Source organism: Elephas maximus, chromosome 4, assembly GCF_024166365.1.
Source record: "Elephas maximus indicus isolate mEleMax1 chromosome 4, mEleMax1 primary haplotype, whole genome shotgun sequence".
Classification (NCBI taxonomy): domain Eukaryota; kingdom Metazoa; phylum Chordata; class Mammalia; order Proboscidea; family Elephantidae; genus Elephas; species Elephas maximus.
The window spans coordinates 72,204,727-72,228,912 of NC_064822.1; the positions used below are offsets into that span (position 1 = coordinate 72,204,727).

At 43.1% G+C, this 24,186-nt stretch overlaps 1 protein-coding gene across 1 annotated transcript in view; it reads right to left on the reverse strand.

The window, feature by feature from the left end:
• Nucleotides 1-24,186, reverse strand: part of GRIN2B (glutamate ionotropic receptor NMDA type subunit 2B) — a 484,741-nt gene that overhangs the window by 27,187 nt on the left and 433,368 nt on the right. The window contains exon 9 of the mRNA XM_049882524.1: nt 23,037-23,266. Coding sequence (XP_049738481.1) covers nt 23,037-23,266 — 230 coding nt within the window. The remainder of the gene's footprint in view (nt 1-23,036; nt 23,267-24,186) is intronic.

Here is a 24,186-nt window from a genome sequence, read left to right on the forward strand (position 1 = left end):
ATTCTGGTCGTACTTCTTCCAAGACAGATTTATTCCTTCTTCTGGCAGTCCATGGTATATTCAATACTCTTCACCAACATCACAATTCAAAGGCATCAATTCTTCTTCGGTCTTCCTTATTCATTGTCCAACTTTCACATGCATATGATGCGATTGAAAATATCGTGGCTTGGGTCAGGCGCACCTTAGTCTTCAAGGTGACATCTTTGCTCTTCAACTCTTTAAAAAGGTCCTTCGCAGCAGATTTGACTGCTGCTTCCATGCGTGTTGATTGTGGACCCAAGTAAAATGATATCCTTGACAACTTCAATCTTTTCTCCGTTTATCATGATCTTGCTCATTGATCCAGTTGTGAGGATTTTTGTCTTCTTTATGTTGAGGTACAATCCATACTGAAGGCTGTGGTCTTTGATCTTCATTAGTAAATGCTTCAAATCCTTTTCACTTTCAGCAAGCAAGGTTGTGTCATCTGCATAATGCAGGTTGTTAATGAGTCTTCCTCCAATCCTGATGACCTGTTTTTCTTCATATAGTCCAGCTTCTTGTATTATTTGCTCAGCATACAGATTGAATAGGTATGGTGAAAGAATACAACCCTGATGCACACCTTTCCTGACTTTAAACCAATCCGTATCCCCTTGTTCCATGTTAAGGCATAATTATTCAGCCTGAGCATGGTTTGAAGAACAAATAGGCTAGAGAAGGAAGAATCCCTGACATACTACTAAGGGTCTGGAACACTTTCAGGTGGATAATAATGGGAAGAACAAATGAAAAAGACATTAAAATGAAAGCCTTGACAGAATCCCAAGTCTTCCTATATATGCAGAAGAGCACAGGAGAGGAGGTAGCTGAGTTGACCTCACCCCTACTACCTTATCTCCCACTACTCTTCCTTGGCCACTCCCTAGGAGCTACACTGGCCTCCTTGCAGTTCCTAGAACACATCAGGCAAGCTCCTGCCTTAGCATGCTCTTCTCTCTGCCCAGAGAGCCCCAGATATCCTATACACTGCTCCCTCTCTAACTTCTGGTCACCCGGAATTATCTTCTCACTGAGGCCTTCCCTAACCGCCCAATTTAGATCTGCATCCTCCCTGCCCAACACTCACTATATCCCTTCTCTGCTATTTTGCTCCATAGTACTTAGCACCTCCTTCTTATCTTGTTCCACCTCCACCCTCTAGAATGTAAGCGATATGTTGGACAAGATTTTTTTTGTCGTTTTGATCACTGCTATATTTCTAGTGCCTAGAACAGTACCTGGCACTTAGTAGGCCTTCAATACAAATAAGTGAATGACCAGATGAATGAATAAATTGAATAGCACAAACGCTGATCCATTTTTAATATGAAAAAATCAAAGTGCACTTCTTCCTGGTGGATGCATTATCATGCAACACACAGTTGCACGTTATAATTCCTCAGATGGAGTCATGTTCTGGCATCTCTGGTGAGTAGGGAGTTAATGTGTCCTCATGCCAGCTGAGGACATCTTTCCTGGCATCTTTGCCACTTTTTCTTCAAAAAATATATCAGATCTGAGATCCCACAAGAGCTTGTCAAATTTAAGACTTGACAATGCATATGAATATCTCTTTGGCATCAAAAATGTGACAGATTTGGAGATGATTATGATAACATGGAGACAAAGTGGAACAGGCGTGAGGACAGAGGCATTTGAATTTTATCCTTAAGTTATCCCATGCATGACTAGCGTCTCCCCAGGTGCCCTTGGTTGTGCTCCCTCAATCTACTCTCAGCCTAGCCGAAAGTATTTTAAAAAGCTGCTATTGCCACCCATTTTACTACCAAGATTTCCATATGCAAGATGCCCCAGGGGAACTCAGGGGTGCTCCAGTAGGTAGCATGATAACCTGAGGTCCCTAACACAGTGTCAACAACTTCAGAGTCACAAAGCTGCAGTAGAGGTAGGATGGCCAAAGGGTGTGAACCACGCAGGTTCCAGGGTAAGGGAGGCTGCAGGGAGAGGAACATCGGGGAGACAGGCCTATCCGTGCTTTCCTGGCAATCAATCAGACCAGTCATTCCAAACTGAGAAATAGAAATGCCAGCGTGTGCACATGCTGTCACATTGTGACCCATTTACAGCACAGCAGAACGCCTTGCTTTGGTCAATAAAGCCAGCCATATGGGAGGCCGCTGCAGCTGATAGAATGCTAGCACTGGGAGGAGCCTAGGTGAATGTGTCACCCATACTGCATCCCTTTCCCCGTTTCAGGGATTCACAATGGACATTCACAGGAAAGGGCTCTGAGAAGTCCTTTGGTAAATAGATTTTTTTTAACCCTGACACAGCATTTCCCCAAATTATTTTGCCATGGATTTTTTTTTTTTTTTTTAAAAGAATACCCAATATGTCTTCCAGAACACTTACAGGCTAAGAATCAGAGCTAGGGAAATGCCAACTGAGGGACTTCCTCACTGTACAGACGAGGAAACAGAGGCCTAGGGCAGTTCATTACCTATCCAAGACCTAAAAGCCATTCCCTACTCCTGTCCCCTCTCTCCCCTTCTTCATCCAGTCATCACACATGCATTGGGTGTCCCCTGTGCACCAGGCATGTGCTCTGAACCAGGCTGAGGGAGGGTAGTGGGAGATAAAGTGGTGGCGTGAGGTCGACTCTGCCACTTCCTCTCCTGTGTTCTTCTGAATATACAGGCAGACTTGGATTTTGTCAAGGCTTCCATTTTAATGTCTATTTCATTTGTTCCTTGCATTATTATCCCCCTGAAAATATTCCAGGCCTTTAGTAGTGTTTCAGAAGGCTCTCCCTTCTTTGCCTTTTTGTTCTTCAAGCACAATAAGGCAGACACTTCCATGTTCCAGCTCTATAGGGCAAATGGCAGTCCAGTGTGCCTAAGTCATTCTTAATGGACCTCCAATTGTAATGCTAAGATAATTATTATAATGTAAGCGCTTCAAAAGTAAAATATCAATAACCATATTGGAAAAGGAAGAGCATTTAATTTTTCCAGCTGACTGGGGGTTAAGCCAAAACACCCTTTTACTCTCAACCCTTTTGTTGGAAATCATCCTAAACTATATTAGTACACACCCCACTTTAGGATTACCATTCCTTCAAGCATACTCAGTGTATATCTGCCCTGTGTCACGAGCCAGGGGTGTGGATGCTATGCAGGAATTTAGATACAAAAGATCATAGATGGTTTAAGAGACTCTGTTTAATATGTACTTATTCCAGGAAAATTCCAGAAACTTTTTCTGGTAATAATTCCTTTATATGAGCTTGCTTTGTTATCCTTTATCCCCTTTCCCCAGTAAAAGAGGAAAGTGGAACTGTTATAGTTATTTCAGGCTTGGTTCCCTTTTGTCGAGTGCTGGGAAGATAGAAAGCACTTGGTGAACACTTGACTGATTGAGAAGCTGAGGCCTCACCATTCAGAGAATGGCGCAGGCCAAACACAGGCACACACAGGGCCTGCCGTGCTCTTCTCACATCTCAGAGGGGAGGCTGTAGTCAGGGCCTCCGAAGAAATCAAATGTCTTGCTAAATAATTCCTGAAATAACTTTGTAATTTAAGATCTGACAAGGCACAACGGGAGTACACTTGGAGACCATTTTTATTGAGTTCTTTTCTTAAATACCTGCCTGTGGTTTAGATGGTTTGCTAGGGCCAGAAACCAAAAGGGGAGCAAGTTCTATCTGGGGCTAGAAGTGTCAATTATTTCTTATCTATATTACCTTCTCTTCCTTTTCATCCATCCATTAGTTATGAAACTATCCCCCCACTGTTTCTGAAAATCAAATGGCTAATAAGCAAAGTATTGGCTTATATTACGAACATTATATGAATGCTTTTTTTTATATATAACTAACTCTCTGCTCATTCATTTATTTCTTTGACTGAATGATTAATTCATTCTTCAACAACTATTTGAGTACCTACATGTGCCAGGATCTATTATAGTTACTATGGACACATCAGTGAAAAAAGCAGACAAAAATTCTTGCCCTCACTGAGGTTACAGTCTAACAAAAACCAAAAACCAAGCCCATTACCAACAAGTCGATTCTCATACTGACCTTACAGAACAGAGTAGAACTGTCCCATAGGGCTCCCAAGGAGTGGCTGGTGGATTTGAACTGCCAGCCTTTTGGCTAGCAGCCGAGCTGTTAACAACTGTGCCACCAGGGCTACAGTCTAATAAAAAAAATAGGGAGAGACAAATAAATATTATAAATATGTCAAATAGTAGTATGTCATACCATGTGACAATTTTTATTAATGTTAAAAAGATAGAATAGAGAGGGAAGAATAGATTGGATGTTCATCCGGTGGCCTCCCTGTAGCATGGCTTGGGCTTGGTGTGCCTTTTCAGGACACAACGTCACCATTCCCTGAAAACTCCTGTCTCTAACAATACAACACCAGGAAGCACTTTCCTCTTTGAATCCAGCCCCACTGGCATGGTGTAATGTCAATTTTCAGAGAAACAACTTCAAGTTTTTATCAAATTAATTTTCCACTTAAAATAAAATCCAAGATGTGCTTCATCTCAGGCTTGGAGAAGAGACTTTTTCTGGAATAGGATTACTGTAGGAAAGTCTACCTGTGAATTAATTGCAACACATATTTGGGAAAATAATATGATGAGTCCATTTCATACTTGTACTTTTAAGTCCTTGTCTGAGTGGACATAATTGGAAGGAAATATGTTCACTGCTGAAGATTATTTTCTTAGCTACTGGGTAGGAAGTTTCCTCATGGAGCTCATGATGATTCTACTAACAGACCAGGCCATTGGGTTGTGTGAATGGTTACGAGTACACGTATCATGTTCCCTTTGCCAACAGGTTGCAGAGAAGCTAGCTTACTTTAAAAAATTATTCATAAAATTCCAGAACAACAAAAAGACCCAGTGCCGTCGAGTCGATTCTGACTCAAAAATTCCAGATCAGGAGCCAATTAGCTAAATGGGGAAAAGTCTCTCTAGCCCACACCAAAGCGAGGTGTAAAGAAAGTAGTTTCTGTTCATCAAATAAGAGGCCGGATCACTAGGCAGGCAGGATGTCTAGTGGGAGGGCAGATATGATCGGCTTGAGTTGGGAGTGTGGAGTCACTTAGTAAACACACAGGGCAGGGTCTCATTTTCTTTAATTACTTGGATGATGGGACAGAAAATCTACTCTTTACATCGGCTGATGACACCAAATTGGAGGGATAGTTGGCCACCTGGGAAACAGAATTGAACATCAAAATGATCAAGCCTGGCATGATGAAAGAAGATATTGAAAGGGAGAAGTTCAATTAGGAAGCATACAAAGTAACTCTCACAGGATATAAAACCATGCCACACTGTAGCAAGAAGGGGTAGGTAGGAATTGGCTTTGTCAAAAGTATGGTCAACAAAGATTGTGGAGTCTTAGTGGACCACAAACTGCAGAGTTGTCAATATAGTGCTGCTGTTTAATTTGGGAGCCTACAGTGGGAAGCTAAAGAGCAATGTGGCTTGTGGAAAGGATCTGGTCAGGCCCCGTTATTAGCAGTGGGAGAACTTTATGACCACAGTGTGCTCTCTTCTAGAACACACAAGTGAAATGTTGACAAGGTGCAGAAAATGATTACAGATAAAGGGAGTGATTCTTATAATGAAAGATTAAAAAGGCTTATTTAACCTTGAAAAGGAGCACCCAAGGAAATTTCTCTGTCATTGTACTTGCTACCTTATGTTTTAAGTCTAGCCTAAGTGTCTCTCTCTCTCAGTGGACTGTTTGAGCCTGTCTACAACACCTCACAGGTCCGATTTCCATGTAGTTTTCAGACATACTTATATGAAACTCAGTACAGGGTGCCCTGAATGTTTATTTGCTTTATCTGGCAATCCTACTCACAGGATGACTAGTAACCACCCAATAAATGCTTTGTGAATTAATTCCTACTATGTGCTAGGCATTAAAAATATAAAAAGCCAGGCAGATATAAAAACTTAAACAAAAAGCCAGGCAGGTGATATAACAGAGGCCTCAGTTAATGCAAAGAACTGAGGACAGAGGCAGAATTCTGGGATGAGGCAGCATCCAGTTTGAACAAAGTACTTACAAAGGAAAGAGGGGTTTCTGGAGAGTCTCTTTGAGATGAAGCAGCACAGTTATTGGTGCTTCTTATCCCAAGGCCTCTAGGCCTTCACCATGGGCAGAGGGGCAGCTGCTGAGGACGCCCGAGAGACTGTGTGGCTGGACACAAAGCTCAGTACTGACAAAGGCTTAAAGATAAAGCACTTGAGCAGAGCTGTTCTGCTCTTCCTATAACCAGGCTATTAAATGGTATGTAGTAGATATTTAGGATCAGTCTGCTCAATGAATAACTGATGAGCAGGTGATGAGACTCAAACTCAATGGACCTGATTTCCACCCCTCCTTTAGAGAATGTCCTTAAAATACACAGGTAGTCCCCAACTTATGACAGGTTTCCTTTCTGACAACTCCATCATAAGTTGGTTCTGAGGTAAATTGAATACCTCATTTTTTTTTTGTCTTTATTACTACTGCCTTTTATTATCAGTATCTTTATAAATCCAATCTTTATTTGTCTATGGGGGTTGGCATGAAAATGACAACATCAGCAAATTACGTGTTGTGAAATTGTTTGTAGTACATATTACTAATGCTAAGATGTAAAAAAAAAAAAGGTCATGAGTGTGGTTCGTAGTAATCTGAGTATGTTGTAAGTTGGGGGCTACCTGCAGTTGCAGCATACAATACACAGGACAAGGCCCATCAATAGGTAGCACCTGTTACATGTGAATTGGCCAGTAGAGACCTAAGTGGCATAGAGCCTGGAAACAGAACTCCCTGGGTTGGGGACTGAGGAGAGGTGCTTCAGTGACTAAAATCATTGGCTCCCACGCTCTCCCAAACCCACATCCAACTTGATAAAAAAATTTCCAGGTGGCAAAGGCCCTTCAGGGAGAGTCAATATTTTTCCGTTAGTGGACAGATCAGGAAAGACAAAGTAGCAACTATTTATGACAATAAGAACATAACTTTTATTGCAAACTAAACTGGCCTAAAGGGCTATTAATTAAAAACTGAATACTGTTATAAATTCTCTGGTTTCATTAATAATTTACAGTGAAGCTAAGTAAGTCTCTTCTCTAGGTCTCCAAGAGAGCTTGAGGTAGGAAAAATTAGGTTCACTTTTCTGTGAGTTTGAAAGGACAGGCAATTCTTTGGTAACACAGACAACACAGCCAGGAAAGGCCTTAAGAGAAACCCAGTTTTATAATTTGTCCACTCCTGCAAGAAAGCTTGCTTCAGGTAGGGCCCAGTAGTCAAAAGGAGTCATATTTGAAGCTCAGATCTGAAGTAACTGTTTTCTCTGACAGTGATGAGTGACGGAAACAGATTCACAAAACATTCACTGAGTCTTACTTTGCATCTAGGAGAATGCTGGGTGCTTGTACTCACCGGACCCATGAGGAAGGTTGCAAAGAGGTACCAGACACCTCCTACCCATGGCAGGGGTCCCTCTTCCAGGTATCCTTGGATCCATGGCCATTTCCAGGGGATCTAAGCCCTTCAGAGTGACTCCCCTAGTCTCTCTTCTGCCCCTTTCCAGGCCTGATGTTTACCCGCCCTCCACCAACTTTTCCCACCACCCCCAATCTCCAGGAAATGGGCAAATGATGGGGGCAGAGAAGATGGATATAGGACTGTAGGGTGGGTTCTGGGGTGGATTAGTGGTAGTTTGCAGCTTTCAGGGCATGTGCATGTATGGGTCACCATAAGTCAGTTGACTTGACTGCAACTTGTTTCTTTTTTTGGTTAATTATCTACTGGAAACAGCATGGGCTTTGTGGAATGGATCGAGGCACAAACCCTGGGTTTACTGTAGGTTCTAAGCACTAACATTTACTGAGGACTTGGCAAGCATTAGACGCTGTTCTAGGCACTTTATAGGTGTTAACTCTTTAATCAGCACAACAGCTATAAGGTTGTGTATCCCCATTTTATAAACTAGGACACTGAGGCACAGAGGGGTTTAGGAACACAGCCAGGTTACATGCTTCTTAGTGGCTGAGTTTTAGTTTCCTCTTCTATAATGTAGAAAAGGCATCTGCCTAAAAGTTTTGGGGGAAAAAGTAAATGGAAGAAAGAACGTGAAGCATCTAGCTCAGGGCAGGCCACACAGTGCTCACTAGTGACTGGGTCACTCCCTGAGACTGTTAACTGCTGAAGTGCTTTATAGGATGATTACCGTGGATGAGGGCCATGGTTGCTAATATTGTAAAAGAACACATAATACAAAGGTTAATTTATTTTTGGCTTTGGAATGCAAATTTAATAGGCAGGCTCCAACCTACAAACACGCTGTCCTCAACAGTTCATTTATAAATCAGTTGTTCAGAAACGGAAATACATTCCCCCAGAGAAACAATATTGTAAATGGTTTGCTCATTAATGGCAATTTAACCCCTAAAACAGTAGAACTTTAGTGTTAATATTATTAGCCTGAGTTCTGGGAACACTGATTCATTTAACAAACTTCTTTGACGTTCCAGGCACTGTCCCAGAGCTGAGGGCACAGGGCTATTGAAAGTACTTGTCTGTTGCCTCAAGGAACTTTTGAGAAATAGACATTTAATCAATGATTTCAGTGAAGGGTGACCCAGGCTGCTGCAGGAAGACAGGGGTGGGCATCTGGGGATAAGGTGAAACAATGAAGTAAAAGAGGAGAGGAAACAAAGCTCCCCTTACTTGGGTTCAGGGGTAGCCCTTGGACTTCACTTTCCATACCATACCTTGCTTTCTGGACCCTAGTGCTCTCCTAAGTTCCCTTCCAGAGCATCCCAAACCTGACAGTCCCTATTTTCCTACATGACGCATGCCCACAAAATCAAAAACCCTCTTCTTTCAGTGCAAAAGATCTCATCTAAGTGTTAAGAGGGAAACAATCTGACAAAAACCCTTGCATGATTAACCAACTACTCAACTTCCCCAAGATATTTGCATTTTTGGAAGCATTTGTAAATTTTTTGTTTTTATGGGAAGTACAAATACATGAAAGCATTCCAAAAAAGTAGTGGTCCTGCAGACGGATCAGTCCAGCTTGCTGATTTCCTTGGGAACCATCTTTCTTCAGTCGCCTCCTACTTCTTTCCTGAACCACGAATTCTTCCGATGCCGCAAGTTGTTGCTGTTCCTTTGTTGTGTATGTGGTAGTCCACGTGGGAGGGCTGGTAGCACCAAGAGGAGGGGTGGTGGTGGCATGGCCACTTGTTTGGGTAGGTCATCTGAAACATGGTGGGACTTCTCTGGGGCCATCAGGGTACTGGATGACACATGATTTTACAACACTTCAAACCAAAAACCGAAGTCACATTCTGAAGACTTTTCAGGAGGAGCTGGAAAACTGCCCAGCTTCCCACCACCAAACTCCTCTTAGCCCCACTCCACGGCATTGAGAACACAGCTGCCTAGCAGAAATGCCCCTTGCTGCTGGGCCGGCTGGCTGGCTCATTCCACCCCCAGCAGAGGACTAGGGTGACAATTATACAATTTTGTTAAAAGCCTCTTTTCAACAACTTGGCGTTGAAAGGCGAGAATGCAATTCTAATTCAAGCAGAGTAGCTGAAGTGTTGGGCAAGGTAACATGGTGAGACAGTCAAGAGAGAAAAAAGTCCTCACTGCTGTGCCGACTGAGGAACAAAATCACTCTGTCTCTGCATCTAGTAGTTCCTGAAGGAATGAATGACTAGTACAGGCCTTTTTTCAAATAAGTTACTGGTAAACTCATGACATGAGATGTACCGTTCATTTCTACCTGTGTGTTGGTCATTGGTGTGCGCTATGCATGGTGGGTCATGCTTGCACTAGACTGCAGGTATTCTGAGTATGGGTATATTTTAGCCATACCTGGCCCCATGGTTACTGATGTCTAGCATATCTTGTGAGATACATTTATGGTTGCCAGACCACAGGGGCAATTAAGGAATCAAACTACTCTGTCCACAAAGTTTAAACTCTCATTCTGCATCACATCAGGCCTGGTAGTCCCCTCTGATATCAAGGCTTGAGTTGCACCAGGGTGACTGTGCATGGGGAGACTGGCGCTCTGGGGACCAGGACAACCTTCTCCTGCGCTGAGACCCGCATTGACTCTGGCTCTGCCTTCATCTCCACTTGAGGGTTCTAGCATCAGAGGGTTAAAGCAACTAGCAGCCTCTTCTCATTAGCAATCTGGAATCACTGCTGTACTGAAGGCTGCATTGTTCTTCAGCATTTGAATATCAATTTGCATAATGAAGCAGGTGAGAGTGCCTCTTGCCCGTTCAGGCAGCCCTGATTGGCAGAGAGAAAGGGATTTGTACGTAATTGGCCACAATTAATTTGATGTGTTTTTATAAGGATAAAAAGAAAAAGCAGAGAATTGCTCAGGGCTCCAAGTCAAAGCCACATCTGTACCCTCAGTGGCGCCTGCACGTGTGTGTTTGAATTATTGGGTGGATGTGTTGTGTAAAGGCATGTGAGTGAATAAGCTCGTGTGTTCAAGTGCATTTTTTTGTTTCTGGAAGCTAGAAAAGGCTCACTCCCCAGAAGTTTCTCTGCCCCAGAGGTCCTTGGCTGCAGCGTCCTTCATAACGCAATGCTGTTACCCATCTTGTTCATTTTGTGTTTGAGGCCACTAGGAGACATTATTAGAAATCACAGAATTCTCCCTTCAGTACCAGGAAGACACCCAGCTCAACATTTCTTTTGTACCCAGTCCAAAAAAGACCGAGTCCCAGCTGTCTCAGGGTCTGCTGGCAATCAGTTCTTGCCGGAAACTTAACCGGCTTATACTTAACTCAGAACACGTTGTGGTGCTACTGATAAGCTAGGAGATGCATGAGGAAGTTTCACAGAATTAAGCATTTAGGAAATTTCATATCAAGGTGGTTTGTAGCCTTAAGCTACTCATGGTCTTGCCACAAGTGTACTGGAAACAGTAAGTATTGTTCTTTGCTCCCTTTCCCCTTAATATGAGGATGGGAATCCCTAGGTGGTGCAAACGGTCTATGTCCATGACTGCTAACCGAGAGGCTGGAGGTTCAGGTCTACCCAGAGGTACCCTGGAAGAAAGGCCTGGCAATCTACTTCCTAAAAATCAGCCATTAAAAACCTATGGAGCACAGTGACACACAAAGGGTCACCAGGAGTAAGAATCAACTCAATGGCTACTGGTATGATGAGGATGGGGACTGAGTGGGGTGCATTTCCCTCTCTCCCCTCCTTTCTCCTCTTTTTCTTTTCCTTTTCCCCAAACAGGAAGGTTCTTGAGAGTGGGATCTTTCTCTCCCTAGCTGGATTAAGTAGGCATATCAGTTACTGCCTAGGGAGAGAAAACATAGCACCCTGCAACCTTCAATTTCTCTTTGATACATTCAGCCAGTTGACCCCCATTAAATGAGAGGCCAGGCCTTGTGCAAGGAGTTGTGGGTACAGAAATGAAGGCAATAGAGGCCTTGCTATAGACATTCCTGGATTAGGGTGAACCAAAGCATCTTCAAGGGCTCTGTGCACTTACAGCAGGGTAGGGTGGACTCTAACCTAAGCCTCATAATCACCTCCTTGAGAATTCAAGAAGCCAGGCCAGAGAGGGTCCTCATGGTAGGGGCCTTCACTGGATTCTGCTACCTCAGGCCAAGGCCTCTAGAAGAGTGCCTTTCCTTCCTGTGTCCACACAAGACAACTCAGGGCTACGGCAGGCAGGTGGCATAATGGTGACAGACATAGGCTTTAAAGTCAGTTCTCTCTGAACCAAATTTTGACACCACAACTTAGTAGCTGTGTGACTCTGGTCAACTTGCTTAACTTGTCCCTTATTCTCTACATCTGTAAAATGATGCTAACGATATCTATCTTACAAGGTGGGCGTGAGGATTAGCAATATACAGGAAGAGTTTACAATGGGCCTGGCAAATAGTATATGCACAATAAAAAGTTCAATATATATTCAATAATAAAGGCAAAGAAAAACTGGTAGATTTGGCCACAGAAATCCCTGTCACTACAAAATAGCCAAGTTATAAAAATCAAAGTGAAGTCACCTCTTACAGACCCTGCATTCTAGTTGCTTTCTCCCCACCCTCTAGGGTGGGGTGAGAGGCAGTGGTTACAGGAAACGGAGGAGCCACTGAAGGCAGGAAAGGACTTACTTAACTGGCACTGTCCTGATGTGGCACTGAAGCTCTCTAGGCATGGCAGGTGTTCAAAGCTGATTCTTGTTCTTGTCAGGCAAGTCCCTGGGTTCCCCAGAGATTCCCTCAGTGAGGACATGAATCTGCCACTGGTCACTTACATCACTCCCCTCAACTTCCCCACGGGATGGTACTCCAGCTTCGTTCTATTTCTTCCTCATCCATGGCAGGAAGCCCTGTGGGCTTTGAAAGCACACTCTCCCTATACCCCAAGGTGACTCTCTCCCTCCTATGTGACCTAATCTGGTCCTTGAGAAGCACAGAATTCTGCCCTGCCATGAGTGGAAGTGTGGCCCACTCCCAGGGCAGCCACCTCTCTGTGCTCTACCCCACCAGGCGGCCAGCTCTAGCTAAGACCTGTCTGTCATCTTTTGGCTTCTCAGGATCGGATGAAATGCTAGCCCCTTCCCAACTCTGTGTAGGGGTGAACATCAAGCTCTCCAGATAGTCCTCTCAAAGGCCATTCAGTACATTTCCGGGGAGTGGGAGCAAAAGGGGTAATGGAGCGGCCCTCCAATAACTTCCATCAAAGTAGTTTCCTCTTGCAACTCTTTTCATACCTTTGGTTTTCTGGCTACTTCCGTGGCAGGTCCTGCCCAGGTGGGAGTTTTTGTGATTTATAATTTTATTTCCAGCCTGTTGGACAGAGTCCTATTTAGGTTGAAAGTGTTCCCCAAGTGATTCTGCTATCAACACTGCCCTACTCCATTCCTTCCCCAGCAGCCTGCCCCTCCTGCAGCCACCAAAAAGAACTACTCTTGTAAACGAACCATGTAATTTTTTAAAGGAGAGACCTGAGACCCTGATCTTCCTCCTCCTGACTCTTCCTACTACAAAGAAGGGCCTGAAAATGCAAGCTGCCTCCATCTTCAGGGAGGGTAGCTGCCTGATTGTTGCTCTCTCTCCACTTGAGAGGCTATCAGGATCATGTTAGTCTGGGGCCAATGCCCTTGACCCTCTGAATCAAAGTCCCTAAATAGGATTGGATTAAAATACCAGAGGAAGCATATAGTGTTTACAGAGCATTAAAAAAAAAAAAAAATCTTTAAATGGCTCTCTGTGACCTACGCTGGAAAGGAAAACTGGACATTAAATTGTCAACTAAGTGGCTGGGGCTTCCCTGGCCTCAGATACTCTCAGGCCCTCAATGGCCCTTGCACATACCCAGATATGCAAAAATCTATGAAGATTTTTGGAGCATTGACATCCAAAAATCTAACAGGCTGCACACAGTTCCCTGGGGACCTTTTCCACTCTTGCCAACATTACAGCTGGGGACAAAGGAAGGGTAAGAAGGCCTAAAAATCCACAAAATCCCAGAGCCAGCTCGGATTACAATTTTCACCGCAAATACAATTCTGACATCTCTAAAACCGGATTCATTCTAGGCCTGATGCCTTTGGTCACATATAAATTTTCATGGCTTCATTAATTTGTCTCAAAGGATTCGAACTCACTTGCCCAGCTGTGAAATACTAATTCTTAATAAATCCTCAACCCGTAAACTAAGATTTAGTGAGCATATAAACACTCAGCCTCCGTGTACTAAAATATTTATAATTCTTGTTTTTAATCAGAGAGAAAAGGATGTTGGGGGACTCTCTTAATTTCCTTTGAGTAAATAAACTTCAGAATGAAGAAACTGCCTTCTACAAGGCATATAAATGGAATAGTTCTCTTCTCACAGAACTAGAGACTGGGCTGTAAGTAGATTATAAGTGCAGTGGGAGTCCCCAGAGCCACTTTCTCCTCTCAACCTCGGAGAGATGGCTCGACAACGAAAGGCCCCTGATGGAAAACATACAAAGGGGTTAATGATCTGACCAGCTTAAAGGAGTGCTCGTGAGCTTCTCCCACTCCCGGGGCACCCGAAGCTTAAGTACAGCATCCCATGCTATGTGTTTTGATTTTTGTTAACTAAAATTGTTTATTGCCTATTGCCAGCTTTCATTTTGGGGCCTAGTCTGATTCAATTTAAGTGGGGGAAATTGTGAATTCATACTCATGCTAGTATGCATATTTGCTTTTTTACAAATCTCTGCCTCCAGGAAGCCTTCTGGTCCTCTAATATCTTGTAAAAAACAAAAACCCAGTGCCTTCGAGTCAATTCCAACTCATAGTGACCCTATAGGACAGAGTAGAACTGCCCCATAGAGTTTGTAGAGGGATACATTTCTAAGAAGAAGAATACAGGCAGAAGTAGCCCAAGATCGGGCTCTGAGGTTTTTGTTCCTTTTCTTTCTTTCTTTTCCTCCCTCCTTCCCTTCCTTCTCCTCCTTCTTCTCCCTCTGCCTTTGGGCAAAAAGGTGATTCAGCTAATATCTGCAGAATGAGACAAAGCTTTCTTTTTTTTCCAGGTAAGAAAGACAACCTTCCTGAGATGCACTTTGCGAAGCTCATGTTCTATGCACTCGGGGAACTTGTGTTCCTTATGCATCTTTGTAAATGCCAAGTGCCTAATTACCCAATTATTTTTATGTAATTTTACATACATGTATACATACAAGTGTGTGTATTCCGGTGTAACAAGGAATCAAATGTGCAAGAAGAGACATCTCTGTTTTAGATGAGCAAAGAGTCACCTGAGCCTGATGTGAAAACAAAGTCCCTTCCAGTTTTGTGATCTGAACAACGAAGTCTATTTCAGAATATGAGAGTGGTGCGTTAATATTACTTTTCCCCACAAAAGCGTTGTGAAAATGAGACATCTCACCAAAACATGACCTCAATGCCCTTTTACAATGACATTAGTACTAGGAAGCCTGGTGGCGCAGTGGTGAAGAGCTCAGCTGCTAACCAGCTCAGCTGCGGCTGTTCAAATCCACCAGCTGCTCCTTGGAAACCGTATAGGGCGGTTCTACTCTGTCCTATAGGGTCACTATGAGTCAGAACTGGCTTGATGGCACCTAACAATAACAACTAAGAGGACTAGTAAAAAGTTGTGTGGGAAGTGTGCACACAAATAATTCACTACATTCCATGAGAAACTAATGAGAGTTGGCCTCAAGGACAGAGCAAAAGGAAGCACTTAGATTTTTTTTTTATTGTCTCCCTAAAATTAACCAACAAGAGAAGACTTTCTCTGCGTATAAACCCTATCTCTCCACACAACTTCTGTGTGAAGTAGATCAGTTCTTCTAGGCAAAGGAAGTAAGGAAGAAGAACCTAATTCTGCTGTAAGAAACAGCCACTTTTGAAGGATGGAGCTGAGTGGCTGTATTAGTTTCCTAAGGCTGCTGTAACAAATTACCATAAACTGAGTGGCTTAAAACAACAGAAATTTGTTCGCTCACAGTTGAGGAGGTCAGAAGTCTGAAGTCTCAAGTTGACAGGGTTGATCTCTTTTGGAAGCTCTAAGGGAGAAACTGCCCCATGGCTGTCTCCTAGCTTCTGTGGTTGCTGAAAATCCTTAGCATGTCTTGACTTGTAGACGGATCACGCCAATCTTTGCTCTGTCATCACATGGCCTTCTTCCATGTCTGTTTCTGTATCTCTTCTCTTTTTATATGGTCACCAGTCATTGGATTTAGGACCCACCTACTTCACTATGACCTCATCTTAACTAATTATATCTGTAAAGACCCCATTTCCAAATACGGTCACATTCTGAGGTTCCAGATGGGCATGGATTTTAGGGGCACACTGTTCATCCCAGCATAATGGCTGGAGAAGGAGACTGAGATGAATAGAAGCATTAAAGCCTAGAGGGTGTGACAAGCTCAGAGTGTAGGTTATAAGAGGTGGCATTAAGGTCCTGTATTAGTTTCCTGTAGCTGCAAATTGCCACAAACTTGGTGGTTTAGAACAACAGAAATTTATTCTCTCACAGTGCTGCAGGCCAAAAATCGGAAATAAAGGTGTCAGGACGGTTGTGCCCCTTCTGAAGGTTCTAAGGAAAATCTGTTCCTTGACTCTTCCAGCTTCTGGAGGCTGTCAGCATTTGTTGTGGCTACATCACTCTAGTCTTTGCCTCTGTCTTCATATGGCCTCCTCCATGCATCTTCTCCTCTTCTTTCTGTGTCAGATCTCCCTCTGCCTTTCTCTTGCAAGAGCACTTGTCAATGGATTTAGGGCACACCCAGATACTGCAGGATTAGCTCATCTGGAGATCATTAATTTAGTTCCATGTGCAAAGACCGTTCCCCCCACCCCCCACCCCCGAATAAGGTTATATTCACAGGTTCTGGGGTTAGGACTTAGACATTATCTTTTTGGGGGCTGCCACTCACCTCACTACAAGCCCCAACTGGGTAGTACAGCTTAGACAAGAGGGATCATGTTTGGGAACTCGTGGAATGGCAGGAAGCAGGTGATCATTTGGGAGAGCAGGGTAAATGAAGCCCAGTGCTGTGAAGGAGAGAGAGGAGACTCTGGGGCCCCTTGGGAGTCCAGTAGTCAGCACCAGGGCATCTGCATCCTGAGACTGGGAGGGAGGGTGACCTCTGCAAAGCCCAATGGCTGTTGAGCTGAGGCTAGGCACTTCCTGCCTCAGCCAAGATGCAGCCAGGAATTAGGGTTCAATGGGGCCTGTTGTGGGACATAGCAGACCCATTCTTTAATAAAACCAGAACAGATGTGATGGAAGCTGACCCACAGACCTGGTGCTGATAAAGCCTCAGGACCTTTTTCTGGATCTATCTGTCACCTGGGCAGGGGAGACTCAGTACTTGTGGCAGTAGTCCATGTAAGGGGTCAAAACGGCCCTGCTAATGTAGCCATTAAGAGAAAAAGAGGCAAGTGTACATCCTGTTCCAGTATATTCCCAAGGTTTTCCTCTCCTGTCACTTCCTCCAGATCGTCTTCCAGCCAGCTCTTACAAGGGGTCTAGTTGCTTGACAGCCCTAGAGGATTCTCAAGCAATGAACTGTACCCTTATATTTTGCTCTGCTACCAAGAGACCGAGCCCAGGCCCTCATTTCTAGCTCCCTGGCAGTGATGCCTGTGATTTCCCTATTAAGCTATTTTTAGCCCAGTATCCCATGGCCTGACCAAGACCGTCTGGGCCACGACCAGGGTGTGACAGATCGGGCTTGAGGTCAGCTGCCTCCCTTTGGCTTCCAGCCTGAAGTTAATAGGGCAAGGAAAATACATTTGAACAATGGAAAGCATGGCCCCATTTCCTCACACATGCTCAAACATCATCGGAACATTTCAGTGTAGTTCTGGTATAAATACGCTTATCGCCAGGATGGTTTTATTCCAGAAGGCACATTTACATATTCATTTGCATACTATTTCTCATACCTGTTCAATTCCCAAAAGGATATTAGGTGACTTCCACACACAGTGGGGCTTCTCAGAAACCCAGAATAATCATTATCTAGAAAAGTGATGGGGTCTTCATATGGGTGCTGTAAGGCCGTCCTGATTGTACCCCCATGTTGCAGGCAAATATGGCTGTCCTCATCCAATACGTGAGTATCTTTCGACATTTAAAAGTTAATAAAATCCCTCTAGTTCTTGGAGAGGAGTCCCCGGGTGTCACAAACAGTTAAGCACTTGACTACTAGCTGAAAGGGTGGCAGTTTGAACTAAAATGTCACAGCCTTGAAAACACCATGGAGCAGTTCTACTTTGCACAAATGGGGTCACTATGAGTCAAATTCTACCCCATGGCAACCAACAACAATAGTCCTGGAGGAAAGACTCTTTGCCATCGAGTCAATTCCAAGTCAGAGTGACCCCCTAGGGCAGAGTAGAACTGCCCCATAGGGTTTCCAAGGCTGTAACCTTTACAGAAGCAGACTGCCACAGCTATCTCCCATGGAGTGGCTGCTTTGAACCCGCCAACCTTTGGGTTAGCAGCCAAACACTTAACCACTGAGCCACCCAGGCTCCTTTCCTAGAGGAAACACCAATATCAAAACCCATTGACACTGAGTCAGTTCTGACTCATAGTGACCCTACAGGACATGGTAGAACTGCCCCATAGGGTTTCCAGGGAGTGGCTGGTGGATTCAGACTACTCACCTTTTGGTTAGCACCAAACTCTTAATCACTGTGCCAAAGAACTGCAAAGTACAATGTGGGTAAGAGTCACACTGGTAAAGCAAGATGTGGACAGCCAGATACCCTCAGGGGAGCTCAACAGCCAGGCAGCAGCCTTCTGTAACCTTAGCAGCCCCTGCCTTCCTGCAGGCTTCCTTCAACCAAACACCAGCCCTGTTGACTCCATCCCTGACCCTTCTCCCACCTGGTGCTACCACTCTCTCACCATCCAAAAGAAGCTTAAAGGTCAAGATCACTCTACACCCAGGCTAAAGTCAATTTGAGGGCCATTACCCCACACAAGTACTGGAAATCATTATTTTCTGTTTAAAGTAGTGCCTCTGAACCACTTAATAATAAAGTGCAAATATTCAAATATTATCTAAATGACTCTATTAATCATATAACCACTTCTGGTAGAGGGAAAAAATATAAATCATTAGGTTTTGACAAGGGAGATGGGAGAATAGGAAAAAAGGGGATTAACAGGAAAATGTTTCAGGGTCTGAATAGGGTATCACACTTTTAGGGGCTCTAGCCTGTCTGGATCATCATAAGGGCAAATCGGTTAACGTCTGCAATATTCAGTTTCGCCATCTACAAATAAAGATATTAATAGCACCATGACATAAGAAATCTATGCAATATACTTGGCGATATGCCTGGCTCATAATTGGAGCTAAAAAAATGTTAGCTGAGATATTACTGTTGAAGTTATATTAATAATGATGACAACGACTGAAGTTATATTAGAAACGATGATGATAATTCTTATTATTAGTAGTCGTAGTTCTAGTAGTGGTACCATACTGTGCCCTGAGAAGGGCTGGAGAACTAAAACATAATTAAATGAGAGAGTAGGAAATTAAATGAGAAAATGGGGGCAATGGGTATCTATATCAGTCCTCAGCAATGTCACAAGTTTGGCTAGGATTAGCTACAAGAGAAACCATCCTTGAAGAGTGATTTTAGAGGTAAACACACAAGGACTCAAATCTTGGCTCTGCCACTTGATAATGTGTGACTTTATGGAAGGTACTAAACTCCCCAGATTCTCAGTGTCCTCATCTATAAAATGGGAATAATCGTATTTGTATAATGATTATGCATATAAAAACATATATGTAATATATATATAATGTACACAGTGCCCAGCAAATGTGTCCCCTCCTTCACCTATCCAAGCTGTTCCCCTTCTGTACTGTGGTCAGTAGACTACAAAAAGAGAATCCATCTGGATAGGTAAAAACTATGAGAATTACCATTGTGGCTCTTTGCTAGGAGAAAAAAGATGTTAACAGCTTCCTCACACCCTCTTCCCACTAGGGGAGCTGATCGAATGTACAGTATGGTTGCTAGATATTAGAACTTGGGCCCATGTTTAGTTATAGCATGTACTGGAATAATTTTGAATTCACTAATATAATGTGCTATCACAAAATGGAAGTCACCCAGTAAAAAAGAGCACAAAAATCAGTTTTCATAGAAATTTCACTCTGAACATTCTGAGCACAGAATGATAGCTGAGCATATTTTTCTGCCATAAAGTTAAAGATAATTTTTAAAAATTTATACATCTAATGGAAACCCTGGTGGCGTAGTGGTTAAGTGCTATGGCTGCTAACCAAAAGGTTGGCAGTTCAAATCTACCAGGCACTCCTTGGAAACTCTATGGGGCAGTTCTACTCAGTCCTATAGGGTCCCTATGAGTCGGAATTGCCTTGACAGCAACGGGTTTGGTTTTGGTATACATCTAAGGGCTACAAATACCCTTTCATCACCACCATGGGCTATTGATCATTTGATATGAGTTATATGGCAGACATATCATCCCTAATAGTCAAAACATGTTTTGGAATTTATCTCCTTTTTAAATATTATTTTCCTTGAAGAAAATTTAATCATGTTTTTTCAAAATTACCTCACTCCTTATTGTTTTGAACTTCTTTATTCTTTTCTTTTTCTAAATCCACAGAACATATTTTCTCGCATGTATTACCATCTCAGTGCTGGGGCTTTATTTCCTTTAGGTGTTTTGAAGCAAAGCTAATAAGAACTTTAGTATTTTAATTACACTTTTGGAAAACTCTACTTTTGATTTATATTACTGTTTCTGACACTGATGCACAGTTATATGTCATTAGTTACTTAAATGTTTTCTATAATTATGTAAATTATGTTGGCACATTCTGGTAGAATGCTTACACTTTACTATTTTGTCATTTGCAAAGTTCTAAAATATATCAGGAAACCACTTTCAAATTAAATACCTGTCAAAGCGTTCTTGGTCTCTTGTTGCTTTCTTTGCTTACAATGCTTAGCTCATGAGCAAGAGGCTCTTAAGTAAATATACCTTCCCTCTGTCTTTCCCCATACAGATTTTTTTTTTCTCTTATGATGATCGAGTCATAGTCCTTGCAGTTGTGGTGCTCACAGTCAGACACAGAGTGACATGGTTAGGTATAGGTCCACAGATTATTACAATATGATGTGGAAGACAAGTGTTATAATAAAGGTATGATGTTATAACAAAGGACAGAATGACTTTCTACCTGATTAGCCAAGGAAACTTCCACAAATGAAGTGATTTCTAATCTGCATCTTGAAGTTTTAATAGGAATTTGGTGAGTGAAGAAATTAGAGAGAAGAACGTCCCAGGCAGATGCATGGATACAGGCATAGTTGGGAATGGATGAGGAGGTGGGGATGCCTGGAATGCAGGATGCAGAAAGCTGAGTATGGGGGCTGAGGCTAGAGAGGTGGAGCACTTTGGGCTTCATTTGTAAAGGCCTTGAATGCCACATTGAAAATAAATTGCCTTTATTTTATGAGCAACGGAGCCACAGAAGGTCTTTAAGCAATGAATGGATAGGATGCAACTTTTCAGAACATAACCAATATGGTGTGGAGGATAGACAGGTGCACATCCTCTCAGCTTTCAGCATCTAGAACTTCATGTTCTGTCAAAACCACAGAAGGGAAAATGATTTTCCTCCAGCCCAGTTATGCTTCGTTCAAATGGAAAATCATTCAGTTGTTGCCTGGTGGCTCATGAGGATATGAGAAAGATAAACACAGTGTCCCAAGCAATTTTCAGAGACATTTGAAGAAAACAATGTGATAAATATGGTAGATCTTTCACTTGACAGCCCAGAGCCCTACAAGAGCTGACATTCCCTACAACTGTGCCATATGGATATATGAGTTCCACCATACTCCGCTATATCCATGCACAGGGCCATGACCTGCTACACCACTGCCATATCCTGATGTGTGAACATGGTCTGCCACACACTGGACACATCCACACGTGGGAGCATCATCCATCAAACTCCTGCCACATCCATGTTTTAGGGTAGGCATTTTCCATCTCACCTATGCCATATCCAAATATCAAGCCCTGAGCAATTATTGTTCTTACCCCACTGCTGCCCGGGTTACAGCAGTAGACCCAGAAAGACGGTGGTGGTTTTAGCAGAGCAAAAGGAGGTCTAACTCAAATTTTCTGAGAGGCAGGATCATAATGACAAGCTTGATAAAGGAACGATGACAGAGAGAGTTAGAAATAAACTGAGTAATAAATGAATGAATATATGAATAAATGTTAAGGAATCATGAGTTAGAAGAAGGAAGGAAAAAAGAAAAAAAGCTTAAAGAAGAGGGAAAATACAAAAGTGGGAACATTTAAAAAAAATTAAGGACAAATAAAGCAAAAGGAAGCTTGTTTTTTTCCATATGCTTTTCAATGTTTTTGGTGAGTAGCTAGAAAAATCAGAACTGAAGTCCCACAAGAGAATGTCTTCTCTGTTTCACTCTTCTCAAACCATTTTCTAAAGTGTTTAAGGTTTTATCTTAATGAAAACCCAACCCATGTGATAAATCATGATAAAAGCTATCTGACCTATTTGGTCTAAAGACCATTTGTCTATTATCTTGTGACTACATCCTAGGGGGTGAGAATGGGAAATCACATTTTCTAAATCTTAAGGAAATGCAGAGTATGAAATCTGTTGTAAGTAAAAAGTCTTCAAAATTATTTGAGTATTCATGAGCTTTACGGGACACCCATGAAGGTCGCACCTATCGTGAGTCTTAGACCATTCCGATTATTGTGGTTTCGGAAGACAGATCTCTCACAGTAATTGTGGTGCTTCAGGTAGGCCTAGAGAGTCAGATGTATTCAGAACAGGTGTCGCACGCCCTAACCCAGGAAAGATGGAAACCAGCCTCTCTCGACCGCACAGGCCAGCAGGGGGATGCAATTGGTATGGGGGCAACCTATTTATCAGCACCACACAGGGGCAATCATCAAGTTAAATAGCAGTTACTTCTCTTCAAGATAGAACGTGAACAATCCTCCCGCCCAGCACTAGGAATACAGGAATGTGCAGGAGAACAAAGAGAGAGCCCACAGCCAAACACTGCTGGGAGGAAAATGAAGGCTGTAATACACCAGTCTCCTCAGTGTAGGTACACAGGGGCGGCCCTCTAATAACACAGCAAATGGGCAGCCCTGTGCTGATAGGCCACCCAACCATATCCAACAAGAGGTACCATGTACTCTGAAAGCAGCTAACACACCAAGCCTGTTATTTGCAGCCCGGGGCGTACTTGTGATAACCTTTCACAGATCAGGAGGTGAGCATGGAGTAACATTATTTCAGTAGGGAAACTGATTTCTGCTCCCATGTTCCAATTGAAGGAAACAGAAGAAAGAACTGTTGATTCTAAAGATTTAGAAAATTAACAGGTGCATGAGAACTTCGAGTATGGCACAGAGTGGGATAGAGAGAAAGATGGGAGGTTTCAAATGGGTCTCTTACCTTTTTGTCACTCAGGCCGGAAACCTGGTCTACGTACTCTTCTTGGATCATGAAGGCAGCTAAGTTGGCAGTGTAGCTGGCCAGGAAGATGACAGCAAAGAAGGCCCACACTGACACCATAATCTTGGAGGTGGTCCCCTTTGGGTTCTGCACAGGCACGGAGTTGTTAAACACCAGACCCCAGAGTAACCAAATAGCTTTGCCGATGGTGAAAGATGGGCCACCTGGCTCTGGCATGACCAAAAGACAAGGACAGAAAGTTAACATAGGGTGCCTGGTTTCTATTTAAACCTACAAGTACACAGAACTGGTAAGTTTCTGTCCAGAGTAGAATATCCTCCAGCTAAGACCCAGTCCTTTTCTCTATAGCTTTTTAATTTAAGAGCTAGTATCTCTTGACTCCTAGGACCCTCAGGAAAGCAGAAGAGGGTCCCTTAGGAGAAAAGCCAGAGGCCGTGGTGTGTGTAGGTGCTTGCTCCAGCCAACAGCAGCCATGACTCAAGGACTGGAGGAGGGATCTTCCGGCCCTCTGTGTAGAGGACCCTCAAGATCACATGAAAACTAAATAACAAAGACTGACTCTCCTACTACTGCCACACTGTCCTTATTAAATGAAATTTATATTGGCATCTACCAAGCAAGCATCTCAACTTCAAAAAAAATCAGCAAGAATTGTGTAGGTCTTTCTCTACCATTGCCATAAAAACCAAAGCCAAACCCACTGTGGACGAGTCAATTCCGACTCATACAGAGTCGAGCTGCCTGGTAGGGTTTCCAAGGAGTGGCTGGTGGATTCAAAATGTTGACCTTTTGGTTAGCAGCCAAGCTCTTAACCACTGTGCCACCAGGGTTCCACCATTGTCATATGGGTTCCACCATTGTCATAGACCTCCTCTAATTCTGTTCATCCTGATGCTGGATGCCTTTGAGTGTATTTTTCCCTGGTTTTTCCTCTAGCATGTAACTAATCATTAAATATTTCACAGACAACCCTGGTACCTTGACCTCACTCTAACACCAACATCTCCCAACTTGTCTCCTATGGTAGTAGCTTCTTTGTAAAAAGAATAGCAGAAAGATCAGAGAGGTATCATAGACAGCTGGCCTACCCACACATATCTGAGGATAGAAAGGTTGGCTGTCTTTGACT